Consider the following 17500-nt stretch of genomic DNA (forward strand, 5'->3'; position numbering starts at 1 on the left):
GCTTCATTTTTTACAGTGCGCCACAAAGGGCCTGTCACTGTAGCCCTCTGCCTGCTGGACAACATTTTTCTCACACACACACACACACACACACACACACACACACACACACACACACACACACACACACACACACACACACACACACACACACACACACACACACACACACACACACAGTCAGTCACACACACACACACACACACACACACACACACACACAGTCACACACACTCAGCCGACTGAAAGGGAGTAGAGAATAAAATAAATATATTGACTGGTTTGTCAGAGGGAGGAAGGGGGGGTGAGAGAGAGAGAGAGAGGGAGAGAGAGAGGGAGAGGGAGAGAGAGAGAGAGAGAGAGAGAGAGAGAGAGAGAGAGAGAGATGAGATGAGAGGAGAGAGAGAGAGGAGAGAGACGAGAGAGAGAGAGAGAGAGAGAGAGAGAGAGAGAGAGAGATTGTGAGAGAACAAAGGAGAGTGAAGGACTGATCACCGAACGCCCACTTCTCTCAATTACTGGCTCATTCAACACTCCAATCTCTCTCTCACATGCACCTCTCTTCCCTCTCATTCCCCTCCTTCTCTCTCTCTCTCTCTCTCTCTCTCTCTCTCTCTCTCTCTCTCTCTCTCTCTCTCTCTCTCTCTCTCTCTCTCTCTCTCTCTCGACCCATCTCCCTCTCATCTTAATGTCTGAAGTGCATTCTGAGCCTATAGTTTCAAAGTCTTGATCAAACAAACTCAAAATTGTCTAGATGAATGGTACATCAGCAGTCTAGATCAGGGGTCTTCATTAACCCAGAGATCTAGCAAGAACCCCCACTATATACTCTGTCATATTTCATAGACTTGTTAGACAGCCCTATTATATAATCAGTGTTGTGTAAATTTATGTTTTTCAGTTTTTTGCTTACATATCGTTTCTTATAATATGTTGGATTCATGTTCATGTTTATTTTCAGACATTTAAGCCTCAATACTTAGTAAACTTGATATTTGGCTCTGTTCTTAGTCTGATCTTTTTTTCCGTTTACACTAAGCCTCTTTGCCGAAAATAGCAGATCTACAAGCCCACAACGCTTCGTGAGCTTGTCAATCTGCTATTTTTGGTAAATGTTCCCCCCTATCACACAAAGATTGGCGGCCCCCCCTGTAGTAACTTTGAGGACCTTGTGTGACTCTGTATTTGATCAAGTAGGGCATTAATTTACAAAAAAACACAGAAAGTAAAAATATGGAGATAAGAGTTATATAAAAAGACTCTTATGTCTCTGGGAGGTCACATGGCTCCAGTGTCATTCTGTGTGTCTACAGTACACTGTAGAGACAATATGTACTCCAACATGCCCTCAAATGACACACACACACACACACACACACACACACACACACACACACACACACACACACACACACACACACACACACACACACACACACACACACACACACACACACACACACACACAGACAGTAAAAGAAAGAATTAGAATTGATTAGTGAGCGAGGCTGAATGGGTTTCTCTCTGCCTACAGATTACTGCATTGATCGCCCCTCTACTGCTTAGGCTATTTGTTACACGCACGCACGCACGCACGCACGCACGCACGCACGCACGCACGCACGCACGCACGCACGCACGCACGCACGCACGCACGCACGCACGCACACACGCACACGCACACGCACACACACATCTAAATCTTACCCTACAGAAAGTAAAAGAGTCCACACACACACATACAGACTGAAAGACTGAAATGCACGCACACACACAGATGAGGCAATCTTTTAGCCATTCAGTAGCAGAGTTTAAATGTTACCGTCGTCTTCTCTGACCAGAATGAAGAATGGAGAATGAACGCGTGTGTGTGTGTGTGTGTGTGTGTGTGTGTGTGTGTGTGTGTGTGTGTGTGTGTGTGTGTGTGTGTGTGTGTGTGTGTGTGTGTGTGTGTGTGTGTGTGTTTGGGGGTGTGTGTGTGTGTGTGTGTGTGTGTGTGTGTTTGTTCCAAAGCGAGAGACAGGATGACAGAGAATGAGACAAAGAAAAGGAGAGAGAGAGAGATGGAAAGAGAAACAAAGACAGGAAACAGAAACAGTAGAAGATGAGAAAAGAGGTTGATTCGTGGGTCTTTAATTGCCAGGCATTGTGGGTATAATGTACGATGTGTGTGTGTGTGTGTGTGTGTGTGTGTGTGTGTGTGTGTGTGTGTGTGTGTGTGTGTGTGTGTGTGTGTGTGTGTGTGTGTGTGTGTGTGTGTGTGTGTGCGTGTTCGTGACGAACAGGAAATTGATTTTAAATTGACGACTGAGGTACGATTTATTACACCTTTATACCTTTCTCTACTTGTCTCTCCATTTGTCCCATCTTTATTTCTCTCTCTCTCTCTCTCTCTCTCTCTACCGTGCTCTCTCTTTCTCTCTCTCTCTCTCTCTCTCTACTGCACTCTCTCTTTCTCTCTATACGACCTCCTCACCTTTGTCTTAGTCTTTCACACACATTTGTTGCTTTTTTCTCATGCTTTGACAGGCAGTGGTGGACAGTAACAAAGTACATTTACTTGAGTAATGTCCTGAAGTATTTGTATTTCTTTTTTGCACTTACTTTGAGTATTTGTATTTTTGGATACTTGTACTAATTGACTACACTACATTGGCCTCAAGATCTGAATCTTGAAAAAAGGTGTTTGAGGCAGATGTGGCATTTCCAGAAGTCTGGGTTTGCAAAACAGCTGATTTGTATACGGTACTGTGAACTTTTAAACCCATCTTCAATTGAACACAGAAAAAGAAACACTCCATTGATTATGGCATCCAACCAGCAAGCTTAATGTTTCATACCCATTAAACAAGAGATGATCATACAGTAAATACGCTATAGAATCATGTGTTCATTTAAAGGTGCTGTAAAAGTGATATTTGTTTTGCTTAATAACACACGTCACGTTTCCGCCGCTAAAAATGAAGCCAATGTGGAAATAATGAAAACCCTGCAGTTCTCATGAATGGCCTTGAGGGTGTCACTGTTTCCCCTCCTGCCGGTCGCAGAAGAATTTTCATCCAATTAAAGTCAATGGTTATTTGACCGGACATTACACTTGGTTTTATTAACCTTTCATGAATACTTTGTATTCAGTCACTATCTACTGCAACTGGAAATACAAGATGGTTGATTTGAATTTGTATACAGGCTTCAAAATTGGTCTCTAGAAACCGTCACGTCCCCTTAGTACATATCTTTTTTACAGTCTATGGTTTAAAAAAAGGGTTTTGTTAAAAAGTAAAAGGTCTTTCTCCAGATTGTAATCATTGCTATATAGAGTGTTTGTTCAGTAACATCCCCATGTATCTCCAACTCTTTAATAAAAAGAAAATATTTTTTCAGAAGGGACATGTTTCATCCAAGTGAACCATTTTTATTTTGTTTCAAATGTATAGTATTCCAGTTCCAAATGTGTCAGCAATTTTTTGTTTGTTTTATCACTTCCGATTTCACTTGTTTATGCCGTATCCTGTATGAGTTTCTCTCTCATGATTGGATGAAATAGGTATCCCAACCTGAAAAGTTTCTGTCACAAACACATTACACAATTTTTATATAATTCATCAAGTGAAGCTGTTACAGTATACTTAATTATTCCTTTATTTTCAAATAGTTTTAGTCCCAAATATAACACTGTGCTCAAAATTGTTTATGTTGTACATTTAATGTACCTGCCCCCCCCTACTGTAAATCTAATTAGTTGAAGCATATACAGCTTATATATTTATTTATTTTTTATAACGGAAATGACGAACAGCAGCTTCCTTTCTCGACTGTTGTAGTTCCAGACTCTGTATGTATATATATATATATATATATATATATATATATATATTCAGAGATTGTCTGACTTCGCGGGACTATATACAATATGTCAAACAAACTGTAATCTTTCTAGATATTCTGACCAGACGTTTAAAATCCTAGCGTGACCTCTGGACTGCTAAAGGAATAAATTAACCTTACACCAAGTGCATGACACGCGCACACATGCACACACACACACACACACACACACACACACACACACACACACACACACACACACACACACACACACACACACACACACACACACACATAAAATAAATAAATGCACAATCAAAATTGCAATTACCTGTGAAATTTGTGGCAGCAAAACAAATCTGTCCTACGCACGCGCACACATACACGCACACACACAAACACACGAACACACGCACACGTGCATGCACGCGCGCAGAGCGGGGTGTTGTGCTAGCGTTGTGGTTAGCATACTGAAATGAATACAGTTAGATCCAAAGCAATTTCCTTTTATTTATCTAAGCAGTGGAGGGTAAATAAAGGCAAGGGCACTGAGGCAATTAGCATAATTACTGAGAGCTGGTCAGCTCCGCTGTGATTACACACACACACACACACACACACACACACACACACACACACACACACACACACACACACACACACACACACACACACACACACACACGCACACTAATATACGCACATGCACACAGTTGCCGAAGGGTGTATATGACTGAGAGAAACAGAGAGGGGAACGAGTTTGTTTATAGCTGCGTTTGTGTGTTGGCATGACTCACCGTCTGTGTGTGTGTGTTTGTGTGTTGTGTGCGTGTATTTGTGCGTGTGTGTTGTCATCAATATGCCATTTTTGTGCATGTGTTTATGTGTCCATCTGTGGGCTGGAGCCTTGTGTCTAACCGTGTGTCTGACCGTGTGTGTGTGTGTGTGTGTGTGTGTGTGTGTGTGTGTGTGTGTGTGTGTGTGTGTGTGTGTGTGTGTGTGTGTGTGTGTGTATACCTGTAGGATGGCCTAATAGAGCTCTCTACGGTCTGTTCTGCCCTTGATCTGTCCACACACACACACACACACACACACACACACACACACACACACACACACACACACACACACACACACACACACACTGTATCTATATTAATATTCATATGGAAATGAGCGTCTGAAATAATAATAACAGCATTATTACCTGGCTTTATGCAGACACAACCTTCATATTACATTACTGCTGTTGTACTACTAATACTAATTCAACTACACTACTACTATACTCCCACTAATGCTTCATTACTACCAGCTGTTGACAAAGTACTCAGCCCCAGTATTTGAGACCAAGTATACTCATTTTAATAATTTTAAGGTCTTTAATGGGCAAGACCACTTTGGTAGAGGTTTGGGTTGTGTAGTTACCTTGCCATGATGTAACTCCAAAGGTGGACAAGAAATCTAAAATAATTTCTCCATTGATTAGAAATTGATAATGAAAAATATGCTCCTCATTGAATTACAATGTACGGTGAAACAGCTCTCAAAGTCACTCTTTTTTTATAATAAAAATGTCAACTTCCGGCTGATATTACTATTTGAAGATCCGGATCTGTCGATCCAGTCCGGGTTTTCTTCTTAATAAAGATAGCAAAATTAACAGGAAGTTAACATTTTTATTTAAAAAAAAACAGTACTGTTTTTTGTGATGATCTATATTGTCTGTATCAACTTTGTTTGTGTTCCTTTGGGTGCTAAAAGAGTGACTTTGAGAGCTGTTTAACCGTACAATGTAAGTCAATGAGGAGCATATTTTGGTAGTAGGCCTACAATTACTTCCACTATATCAGAAGATTGTACTTTTGTATTTTTTGTACAAGACAAGTTACACCTTCTAAACCACTGTAACGAATCATAAATTAGCTGTTGCTTAAACCCCATAGTCTTAGAGAGAACCGGACTTGAGCTACAACTGTACTTTGACCGCTTGTTTCCGTCTACACCAAATGTCTCGCCAAAAATAGCCGATCTACAAGCAACGCGACTCATTGGCCATTTTTGGCTAATGTTCCCCCCAGAATATGGATGCTGGAGCTCAAGTGATTAAGAGGTAGAATACTTATTAACATATAGTAATGGTTTTCAAATCATTAATTGGAGTCTATTCTAGTGAGGAGTTACCTCACACTGTTGTGACTGCACTGTTGTAAAGTAGGTTCCTTTACCGCCAATCATCCATGTCAACAAAATGTAAACAAAACACACTCGCACTCACTCACCTCAACAACATGACCCCTGGTTGACCTTTATACCGGGCACCATGGGAGTTCCGGGAGCCAGGAAAACGCTGTGCCATCAGCAAGGTTATATGTGTTTTCATCGACCTGTGTGTGTGTGTGCGCGTGCTGTGTGTGTGTGTGTGTGTGTGTGTGTGTGTGTGTGTGTGTGTGTGTGTGTGTGTGTGTGTGTGTGTGTGCGCGCGCGCGCTCGTTTGCGTGCGTATGTGTGTGTGTGTGTGTGTGTGTGTGTGTGCGTGCGTGCGCGTTTGCGTTTGCGTGTGGGTGTGTAGTGTGCGTGTGTGTGTGTAGTGTGCGTGCGTGTGCATATGTGTGTATGTTTGCATCAGTGTTGTATCAGCATATTTGACATTCTAATTAATCCCCTCTAATCCCCCTGAACCTTGAAGATTAAAATTCACAATGTAGGATGTGGACTGTTCTCTGCTGTTCTAGGATCTGTTACTACCCCACTTCTTAAATTACTATTACTAGTACAGGAATATAATATATAATATATTGTTCCTGTCGTGCAGAAACCTCTTATCTCCACATTTTAAAGAGTTGGTGCCATGTTTTTGCACTTTTTCTGTTTTTCATGTGTCTATGAGGTTGATAGAACTTCATTAAGGCCCCCGCTGGTGGTTTTAAGGTGTTTCATGTCTTCTCTGACTATTTGGATTTTTTTCCTGGAGGCTGAAACCTTGAGAGTCAAACGTGCCAATCCAAAAACAGCGACATACTGACGTAACAATGCCCATACCCACCCACCGCACCTCCCCTCATTATCATCGTCATTTAATACTACAACCTTTTGTGGGCGGAGCTGCCTCAAACACACGTGTGTGACCATGGCAGGGTTTGTTCTGTGCTGCTGTGTGACAGCTATCAAACAGTTGTTTCACACTTTGCCCATTGACACGGACAAACGTGATCAATGGCTTAATTTCATTTATAAAGACAGGATTTTTCCCTCAGCCCCCTCTACCAGGCTTCGGGTGTGTAGTTCCCATTTTGTTGATGACTGCTTCACCAACTTAGTGCAAGTCAATATGGGATTGCAAACAGGAAAGTACTGAAGCCAGGTTATATTCCGACGATTTATCCTGGATACACAGAAAGCAGCACCTCAGGAGCGTTACCGGTAAATTAAAACATCCGCCATCCCCAATAAAATGATTTAGGAGCATGAATCGGTTTGACATAGCCTTGTGTCTGTGACCTCCCCCACCGTTTAGTTGTGGGATTTAGTTCAGCGTCAATAAGATCGCTTCTGAACATCGTATGGAAAATGAAACGGTAGTCGCGGTAACCTACAGTCGTCTGTTGTTACGACGGTGTGAAGAAATTAATGGATGGGTTGAAACAACCTTTTAAATCGGAGTTTTGTGCCGGTCTGCGACTCTGCGTTGAATTCAACGTGCAGAGACAGTGCTGGTCGTGAACGCGCATCGCCGTTTAACATGGCGTAGAGTTAGATCAGGGACGAGCCTCCATGTTAATTCAACGCAGGCTGCCAACAAACTAAGGTTTTAAACGGTTGTTTGAGCCCATCGATGCGTTGTTTCACGCCGTCGGAACAACAGACATATGTAGGTTACGGCGCCTAGCTTTAGATTTTTCACACGATGTTCAGAAGGTAAAACATTTACATTAAATCGGCAGAACATACCGACGCGGGCGGGACCAACTCGAGTCATACAGTCTCAGCCAACGTTAGGGTCGCTAGAGCTAGTTCAGTTGGATTAGATACATAGCGTGATTGTTTGTCAATATAATAAAAAAGAGACGAATTATCTGTGCCTCTGCAAACAGAAGTGTATTATCAAGGTGGAAATGGCTCTGAATACATTATGAGAGCATCTAGTTAGACGTTTTATATGCATATGCCTACTGTAATATACTGTAGCTTATATTTCCATTTTCTAGTAAGGGGATGTATGGAAAGAATACATAGCCCATTTAAATGGGAATGTCAGGTTGAAGGAATACAAATGCATTGTAATGATAGTAAAATGTGTGCAGTGATGCTATAAATAATGTTACTGATGTAATGGATACCATAGTCATTGTAAGATAAAGTTCTACTTGGATCACAGGATATTGAACATCACCATGGCACATCTGTAAGAATGTATGACAACTGATGGTTCTGTTTAAAGGACAACTTTAGTTTTTTACAACCAAGGTTTATGTTTTAGATTGTAATTAAAGTAAATAAAAGATGAGTGTTAAAATGTTTTAATTTACTGCTTTCTATAGTTTTAGCAATTTTTGCGATCTTTTTTTACAGTGGGGGGAGGCATTCTGTCCGGTGGCTAAATATGTATTTCTTTTACACAATAACCCGGTGTTTTCTTTATTATTATTTACAGTAGCTCTTCTAGCCCCCAATAATAATCACATCTGGCCATCAAAGACCACCGTACCTTTTTTATTGTGTAAAAAAGGCATATTTAGCCACCGGACAGAATGCCCCTGCCCACTGTAAAAAATATCGCAAAAATTGCTAAAACTATAGAAAGCAGTAAATGAAAAAGAAATAACACTCATCTTTTATTTACTTTAATTACAAGCTAAAATATAAACCTTGGTTGTAAAAAAACAAAGTTGTCCTTTTAAGCCTTTTATTTATCCGTTGCACACATGAGCATTTGGGATTTGAGCAAAGGGTTGATGAGGCTTTCCGGTTATGGAGTAGTTCTTCTTCTTCCTCCTCATCTTCATCTGAACCAGATTCAGGTTCAAACATATATGGCTGTATTTGTCCAATTTGTCCTCCTGCCATTTTGTAAACAAATGGGCAGAACCATGGGCAGTCCTTTAGTGATAAGGGGGAAGGACTAGGACAGGTGGGTGGTCCTATAGGAGGAGGCGGAGGGACTGGATTAGATGGGTGGTGCTAAGTGAAACCAGGTATACTTAATGAACTGGTGGGTGTGTCTACATAAAAACAACATTTTAACACTTACTGTACACTTTTTCTTTTTGAAAAAAATCCTTACATAATAATAATACCTTATGATCAGGTTTTAGGGTTGAAAAATATCATGGCACTCCATCTTTAACTTTTCGAGTTTTTTCGTAAATTAACGCCCTACTTGATCACACTACAGCATCACTATACAATTGATTCGGGCCTCTGACGTCACGCTCATATGTCACGCCCAAATATGGAATGTGTTGTAACCTCAATGTGTCGTCATGGCATCAGCAAACAAATCAGTCATCTCCAAATATGGGCACAAAAGGGGGCATACCCATATATGGGCATGCACTGATAACATCACGGATCTCCATATACAGTATGGGCATAAAAGGGACAAGGACCGACAGACACAGAGATCTCCATTTATGGGCATAACGTTTTCCTGCCATCAGTTGATGCTTCATATCCATATGAGTCAAACCGCCGGGCTCATTTGTTTATTTTTATAACACAGTTCTTATATGACACAATATTAAACACGTCTATGGGAGAGCAAAAAGAAGGACAAAAATAATAATAATAGTGCTTATTTGTACGCATGATCTAGGCAAACATTGTTAGTATACCAACCATTCTTGTGTGAATCTGCGGGCATAACTACATTAACCAGTTAAACCCGACATACATAGTGCCTCCCCTCCCCTGCAATGTTCTGGCACCTCACACTTTGAAAGCCCCTGTTATGTGTATTGATGTATGCTCCCCTGCACCTGAGAGTATTCCAAAGTACCCCTATAGGACTACCCCAAAGTACCCCTATAGGACTACCCCAAAGTACCCCTCGGGGTTCTAAATGATTTCCCTCATTTGAGAAACACTGGTCTAAACCAGTGGTTCTCTCTTTTTTGGCTCAGGGCACCCCTATAAATAACTTCCACGGCACCCCTGAATGACATTGTTACTTTATAGAACCTTAGATTTACAGTATGTCATATTACAGTACATAACAATTTAAATATTTCCCCCTGAGATACAGTATGCCACGAGAAAAACTTGAGAATATCCGTTTCCATTAGGACAGATTTAAAATAAGTTTATACGTTTAACCACTTGCACTCCATAGCATCCAAATTCTGGGGGAACATACACCAAAAATAGCCGATCTACAAGCGCACAACGCGTCTTCTGAGCTTGTAGATCTGGTATTTTTGGTGAAGAGATTTGGTGTACAGGTTGAAAAAGAAGAGTACAGTGCTGCTCAGGTCCGTCTTATTAAGTATAGGGTAAACTGGAGTGATACTGATCAATTCCAAATATTATAAAGTATTCTTTTCTGCGGCACCCCTGGACTTGCGTCACGGCACCCGCTTGGAGTGATTAAGTGTCTTGCTCAGGGACACACAGACTGGCCGGTCTGATTCCCAGATGGCCTCTCTACTACCCACGGCTGCTACAGTTATGAATATATATTATGGATGTCGACGGTGTGGCAACATCACGGTATAGGAACAGTGTGTGCGTAAGTAGGGTCAATGCATGCTCCCACAGTGTGAGCTTGTAGATCTGCTATTTTTTAGGCGAAGAGATTCGGTGTAGTAGACGGAAACGAGTGGTCAAAGTTGTAACTCAACTCCAGTTCTCTTAGAAATTGGTTTTCAAAGTGGGGTCCGGGGACCCCCAGTGGTCCTTGGGGGGGTTCCAGGGGGTCCCCAGCAAAATGTATTAATATAGCATCACAATAATGTTAACCACTTTAACCTTTTATACTTTGGCTATTCAAAAATAGCAAATCTACAAGCTCATAGCTATGAGCTTGTAGAGCTGCTATTTTTTTTTTTATCGTGAAAATGTTGGCAAACCTTTGAATATAAATATATATATTTTTAACATTTGTAACTTAAATCTTTTGAGATGGGGGTCCCTGGAACTAAATATTTTGAGATGGGGGTCCGCGGCCAAATACATATCATTGTGGGTGGTCCTTGACATGAAAAAGTTTGAGAACCACTGGGGTTTAAGTGATTAAGGAGAGTAGAGAGGGTGTGAGTGTAGAAATCAGGCTTGATAGAGGCTGTCTGGGGACGATAATGAATGATAACACACACACACACACACACACACACACTCTTGTGCTCACTTACAGTTACAGCTCTAACACGCGGGCCTCTCTCTCACACCTCTTTCTCTCTCCGTTGAGATTCCGACTTCAATAAATAAATCAATATCTGGCTCGGCGGCCATATTTGCACATTTTCTACCGGCTGTCAGACAACAAATAGAGTTGAATAGAAAATGTTTCTAGCGCGCTCCCCACGGCAACACGATAACATCTCTCTATTTTAAACCAATCTCTCTCTCTCTCTCTCTCTCTCTCTTTTATTTGTCTCTCTCATTGGCGCTCTCTCTTTCTTTCTCCATCACTCGGCATCTCTCTCTCTCTCTCGCTTCCGTTTGTCTCTCAGTCTCTCAAGGACCTTTTCTCTTTGTCGTTGTCGGGTGGAAACCTTGCACGTCTGCTCCTTTTTTCATTATTATTTAAAAAAAAACATTTATAAATGCGTTGTGAGCTTGTAGATCTGCTATTTTCACTACTTTTATTGTGAGTAGGGTGTTAACCCATTGAGACCGGGAACGCATAGGCTACTACAGTCTCATTTTAGATTTTTAACTATAACCGTAATTTTATACTTTGGGCTATTCAAAAATAGCAGATCTACAAGATAACCATAACCGCGCTATGAGCTTGTAGAACTGCTATTTTTTTTAAATCTTGAACATTTTGTGCAAATCTTTGCTTCTGGAGGCTTCAAAGATTTGCACACATTTAGCCAAAGAAATCTAAAATGGCACAGATACGTTCCCGGTCTAAAAGGGTTAATTTTCCCCCAAAAAACATGAAAAAGTTGAAATATGGAGATACAAGGTTTTGAACAGCGGACAGCGACATGTTGTTCTCTCTCTCCTCATCGCCCCAACATCTTAATCTTTATCTTCCTCTGTCATTCTTTGTCTGATTTTGAGAAGTTGCTCCCACATCCAGGATTACAATTTTGAACGCCCTCTCTCTCCCTCCCCTGTGACAGTCTGTCTGTCTGTCTGTCTGTCTGTCTGTCTGTCTGTCTGTCTGTCTGTCTGTCTGTCTGTCTGTCTGTCTGTCTGTCTGTCTGTCTGTCTGTCTGTCTGATTCACTGTGTGTGTGTGTGTGTGTGTGCGCGCGCGTGTGGTCTAGGACACCATCTATTAATGCTTTGGTGTATATCTGTGGGTGGTTGTTGTGTTTGTGCTTGCTCTTCCTGCGTGTGTGTTTTTGTTTGTGTGTTTCTTGTGTGTGTTAATCGATCTCTCTCGCCAAGGCGTGAGCTCGCTCGACAGATTGACAGTTTGTGTACAATATCCTTCACGCATCCGTGTGTGTGTGTGCGCGCGCGCGCGTGTGTGTGTGAGTGACCTGTCCTAACTGTTGCCCGACTGTGTCCATTTAGCGCTGTTAGCTAATGACATGCTAATGAGATGTTAATGACATGTTAATGAGGTGTTAATGAGCTGTGAGGCGTCAATGGTCCTCATCAGTGTCTGTCCACACTGACATCCTCGTTAACACCCAACCCTGAACGCAGCGAGGGAACAAGTACTCACATTTTCTACTTATTTATAAGTATCACTACCACAATGTAGAAATACTCATTATGTACTTAAAGTACCAAAAGTAAAAGTACTCATTATGCAGAAATGTCCCATTGTAAGTTTTCAAATTATATAAATTTTTTTTTTGAAAATAGCAGATCTACAAGCTCAGCGCGTCGCGATGTGACGCGCTGTGAGCTTGTAGATCGGCTGTTTTCAAATTGCCAATATATAGGGCTGAAGTGGTTAATGTATTTTTTTTGTAATAATAATCAAAATCTACAATGTAACTATAAAGTTTTAAATAATTGGAATGGAGTAAAAGTATAGGTATTTCCCTCTGAGATGTAGTGGAGTAGAAGTAAAAGTATTGAAAACAGGAAGTTTCTCCCATAAAGAAAGTAGAAAAATAAAACCCCTCAAAAGTGTGCTTAAGTGCAATACTTGAGTACCCGTACTTAGTTACTTTCCACCTTCACCTTAATGAGAGAGAGAGAGAGAGAGAGAGAGAGACTGACTAGTTGTTTGTCAATGGGTGTGTCCACTGATGGTGACAAACTTTCTCAGTGTGCGGTCGGGCGTGTGCGTGTGTGTGTATGTGTGTTAATGTGTTCTCTCTGCAGTCAGTCTTTTGTCCAGATTGTGTCTCTCCATGCTGCTGTCCTTCATACTAAATGTGTTGCCCTCCAGTGCTGACACGCATGCACGCACGCACACACACACAAATACTTGATACTGTAGGTCTTCTTTCTTTCTTTTTCTTTCTTTCTTTCTTTCTTTCTTTCTTTCTTTCTTTCTTTCTTTCTTTCTTTCTTTCTTTCTTTCTTTCTTTCTTTCTTTCTTTCTTTCTTTCTTCCTTCCTTCCTTCCTTCCTTCCTGCACACCTGTCTCCACTCCCAGCAGCTCCCTGCCAATCCAATTAACTCCTCCCATTTCCCCCTCGACCAATCAACTCCGCTGTGTAGTGTATTTAAGCCAGCTCACTTCCTTTGTTCTGGTCCTAATGTTTGTGTTAGTGTGTGTGTCTTTTCTGTTCAGTTCAACTGTAGCCTGTTTCTGTCTGTCTGACCTGCCTGTTTCACCTGAACATTGGACTGCATGTGGATTATTGTGGACCGTTTGCCTTTTCATGGAGTGTATTTGTTTTTGTTTTACCTTTGCTTGCATCACCATGCCGTAAGCCATTGTTCTTAGATTTTATTAATAAATGTAGTGAAATGCAGCTCTGCCTTTTAGTAACCTCCTCTGACACACTGGGTTAAGTAACATTAGTTGCTGCTTCAGTAATTACAAATGATGTACTTTTAGTGGGGTGGGTGGGTTTCTGAGCCTTTATTGACAAATAGCCTACAGCAATCGTTCTCAAACGTTTTGGTATGAATTAGACCACGGACCCCCATAACTTTTCCATGTGTACACTGTCAAAGTCACAAACCTTTTAAGTGTCCAATTTGTTTAACTCATTCAGTGCCTGACTTATTTATGGCAGTTTGGCTCTGAGTGCCAGAGCCAAAATTCATTGTAAAAAAAAAGTGCTTAGGAGCCGAGATACAGCCTTTTTCAGTAAGAAGTTAAACAAGAAGTGAATGGAGCAGAACATTTTCAAATCATCATATCTTGGGTTCTTTCTCGCGCGTTAGTATTGCTCATGTTGGTACCTTTGAGAAATCTCTGCAACTTCTAAGCGACGAGCTATTGGCCCGAGACCAGACTGTGGTAGCCGCCGGTACGAGAGAGCGTGTTTTGAGCGACAAGGGACCCTGGATACCGCCTTCCCAAATATAAAAAAGGTAAACAGGGTCCCGAAAGGGGCTATACAGTGGAGTGTCTGAACTTACTAACTCTAGCATCCCTATTCTGCCATAATAGGCAGAAATCACAGATTTACAAGCTCACAACGGATACAGTTTTCATGCAGTTCTCCTTGGTCATCAGGGAGAACTGCATTTCAGAAGATTTCTGAAAATCCATGAACACCTCAGAAAATGCCATTAAATGGGATCACTATTTTAGGAATAACATTTCTCTGTCCCCATCCATCTATCCAAAGGGTTAGCACATCATCACACACACACACACACACACACACACACACACACACACACACACACACACACACACACACACACACACACACAGAGAGGTCATATACTGCTAAGCATTATCAGTAGGAGACCAAATGTAATTTACATGGCTGTCCTGGTGTTAATAGCGCGCTGCGTGTGTGAGTTGAGGCCTGCGTCGTATTACTGAAACTTTTTTTATTACCTTACTTTTTTTTAACATTGCCTTATTACCTTAATAAAATATCATAAAACATAATATAGGTAGTATAGGAATTGATAGTGAAAATATCCTCAACTTTTGTTCCATTCAACCAAAGCATTAACCACTTAAACCCCAGCTTCCGTATTGTGGGGAAAGCTTTGGCGGAAAATAGCCGATCGACAAGCTCACAACGCGTTGTGAGCTTGTCGATCTGCTATTTTCAGAGAAAAGACACTAATATAGAGCCTTGAGGGACTTCGCTCAACCATATGTGGGGTTCAAGTGGTTAAATAAAGTATTATCTGCTGCTGATTAACCATTGTTTGTGTCTGTCTCTCTGTGTGTTCCTGCAGTCTCTGGATGGCTTTGTATTTGCACTAAACAAGGAGGGGAGGTTCCTGTACATCTCTGAGACCGTCTCCATATACCTGGGGCTCTCACAGGTCAGTCTGTCTGTCCGTCACACACACACACACACACACACACACACACACACACACACACACACACACACACACACACACACACACACACACACACACACACACACACACACACACACACAGCCAAACTCTCTCCATCATATGTAGTTCACCCCCCAAAATTATTTGTTGTTCCGCCAGGCCGAAAGGCATTGCGAGAGAGTATGTTTTACCCCCTGTCCGTCCGTCCTGTCCGTGTGTTACCAGCTAATCTCCGGCACCGTTGGCCCGGTCGCTGCGAAACTGTGCACACACACTCCCTGGATGCCAATTCAGAACCTCAGGCCCATGTGAACTTTTTTTCACATGGGCCTGTTATAGCGCCACCAGGAGGCCGGTTTGTGCAAAACCCATTTTTTTTACATTACTCCTACAGATTGTATCCAAACGTCATGCAAATCGGTACACAGTATCTCACACGCACATTCCCACTAGGCCGAGGAAGAAATGCCACCAGCAGGTCTAATTTAGCAAAACACAATTTTTGGAACAAAATGCCTCAAATCATGAATACAGTGTCTGATTGCCGTGAAAGGCCTAAGAATAAATGGCACCCTTTTCACATTGGCCTATTACAGCGCCACCAGGAGGCCATAATAACGTACCTGACCTGGCGGAGACCAGGCGGAGACCTTTTTTATTGTCTCCGCCAGCCTAAAGGCTTGGCCGATACTGCGTATTAGCCCCTGTCAGTCCGTGTGTGTGTCCGTCCGTCCTCCGGCACCGTTGGACTGATCGGCATTACCAGGATTTCCTTTTCTTCCTATATTACTCCTACTTTTGTCCAAACATCCGCAAATCGGTACACATTACCTCTATAGTCATAGTCAGTCCATTTAAAAAATATATATATTTTTGTGGCCTTTATTGGATAGTACATAGTGGAGGTAGACAGGAAACGGGGAGAGAGATACGGGGAGTAACACGCAGCAAAGGTCGTCAGGCATTAGAGCCTATATGCCAGGAGTACTCAACAGGCGAACCGCGGTCCATGACCTGTTCACAACTTGATTCACAGACATATATATTATATTGTGATGCCATCTATGATGTCAGTACTGTAACGTCAAGCATCTCCATATTTGGGAACAGTGTCAGCCTAAGCCGCCTGTCCTTTGACCCCTAAGGATCATTTGAACACTGTATTTGCACCGGAAGGCCAATATATGTTTTAATATACAGTAAGTGATTCAGAATCATTTTCAGAATCTGAATCATTACAATGTCAATGCAAAGACAAGAAGAGATGCCAGTTTGGGGGGGGGGGGAGAGAGAGAGAGAGAGAGAGAGAGAGAGAGAGAGAGAGAGATTTTTGCTAAACAAATCTTTTGATATTACAGTACAGATTGTGTCATGCCAATCGGTACACATTATCTCTATAGTCATGTGATCAAGACGGATCTGTCAGATTTTTCATATTCCATTCTGGTTGGCTAAGATTGGCTTCAACGTTTGCAGGAGTGGCCCGTTTTGAACACAATGTCTCAAATCATGAACGCAGCGTCCGATTGCCATGAAACACTGCTGGCACACAATAAGCTAACTGCCCGGGTGGAGACCTGTGCTCCGAGGAGCACACTCTAGTTTTCTATCAATTACACACCCAATGAAGCCTTGAATTCACGTGTTTTTTGTCACATTCCTAAGCCAATAATTTGATGACCCGGCGGACTCAAAGACTCTCCTACCGAGTCTCCTGTTCACTGGTGACCCGGTCACCAGTGAACAGTGCGACGCGTTGTGAGCTTGTCGATCGGCTATTTTCAGCGAAAGTCTTTCCCACAATAAGGATGCTGGGGTTTAAGTGGTTAACAACACACATCTCTCTATTTCCGTCTCTCTGCCTCTGCAGTATCCTCTCTCTCTCTCTCTCTCTCTCTCTCTCTCTCTCTCTCTCTCTCTCTCCTCCATCATTATCAGTCCATTCTCAGTAAATTAAGTCTCGTTTAAGACCTCATCATTTGCTCTCCAGTTTTGTTGATTCGCTCGGCGAGCGCCCGTGCATATTTCAGCTGCGGTGGTGGTGGTGGGCGGGGCTTTGTCCTATAACACTGTCTTCCTGGTAACGGAGGGGGAGGGGGGGGAGTTTG

General features: G+C 42.0%; 1 protein-coding gene across 1 annotated transcript in view; it reads left to right on the forward strand.

Annotated features, from left to right (window-relative positions):
• npas3 (neuronal PAS domain protein 3) overlaps positions 1–17500 on the forward strand; it is a 339492-nt gene that overhangs the window by 167723 nt on the left and 154269 nt on the right. Inside the window, exon 4 of the mRNA XM_080414603.1 lies at positions 15282–15371. Within this exon, the coding sequence (XP_080270729.1) occupies positions 15282–15371 (90 nt within the window). The remainder of the gene's footprint in view (positions 1–15281; positions 15372–17500) is intronic.

This window comes from Gymnoscopelus braueri, assembly GCF_963280865.1.
Source record: "Gymnoscopelus braueri genome assembly, chromosome: 19".
In the NCBI taxonomy this organism is placed as follows: Eukaryota; Metazoa; Chordata; class Actinopteri; order Myctophiformes; family Myctophidae; genus Gymnoscopelus; species Gymnoscopelus braueri.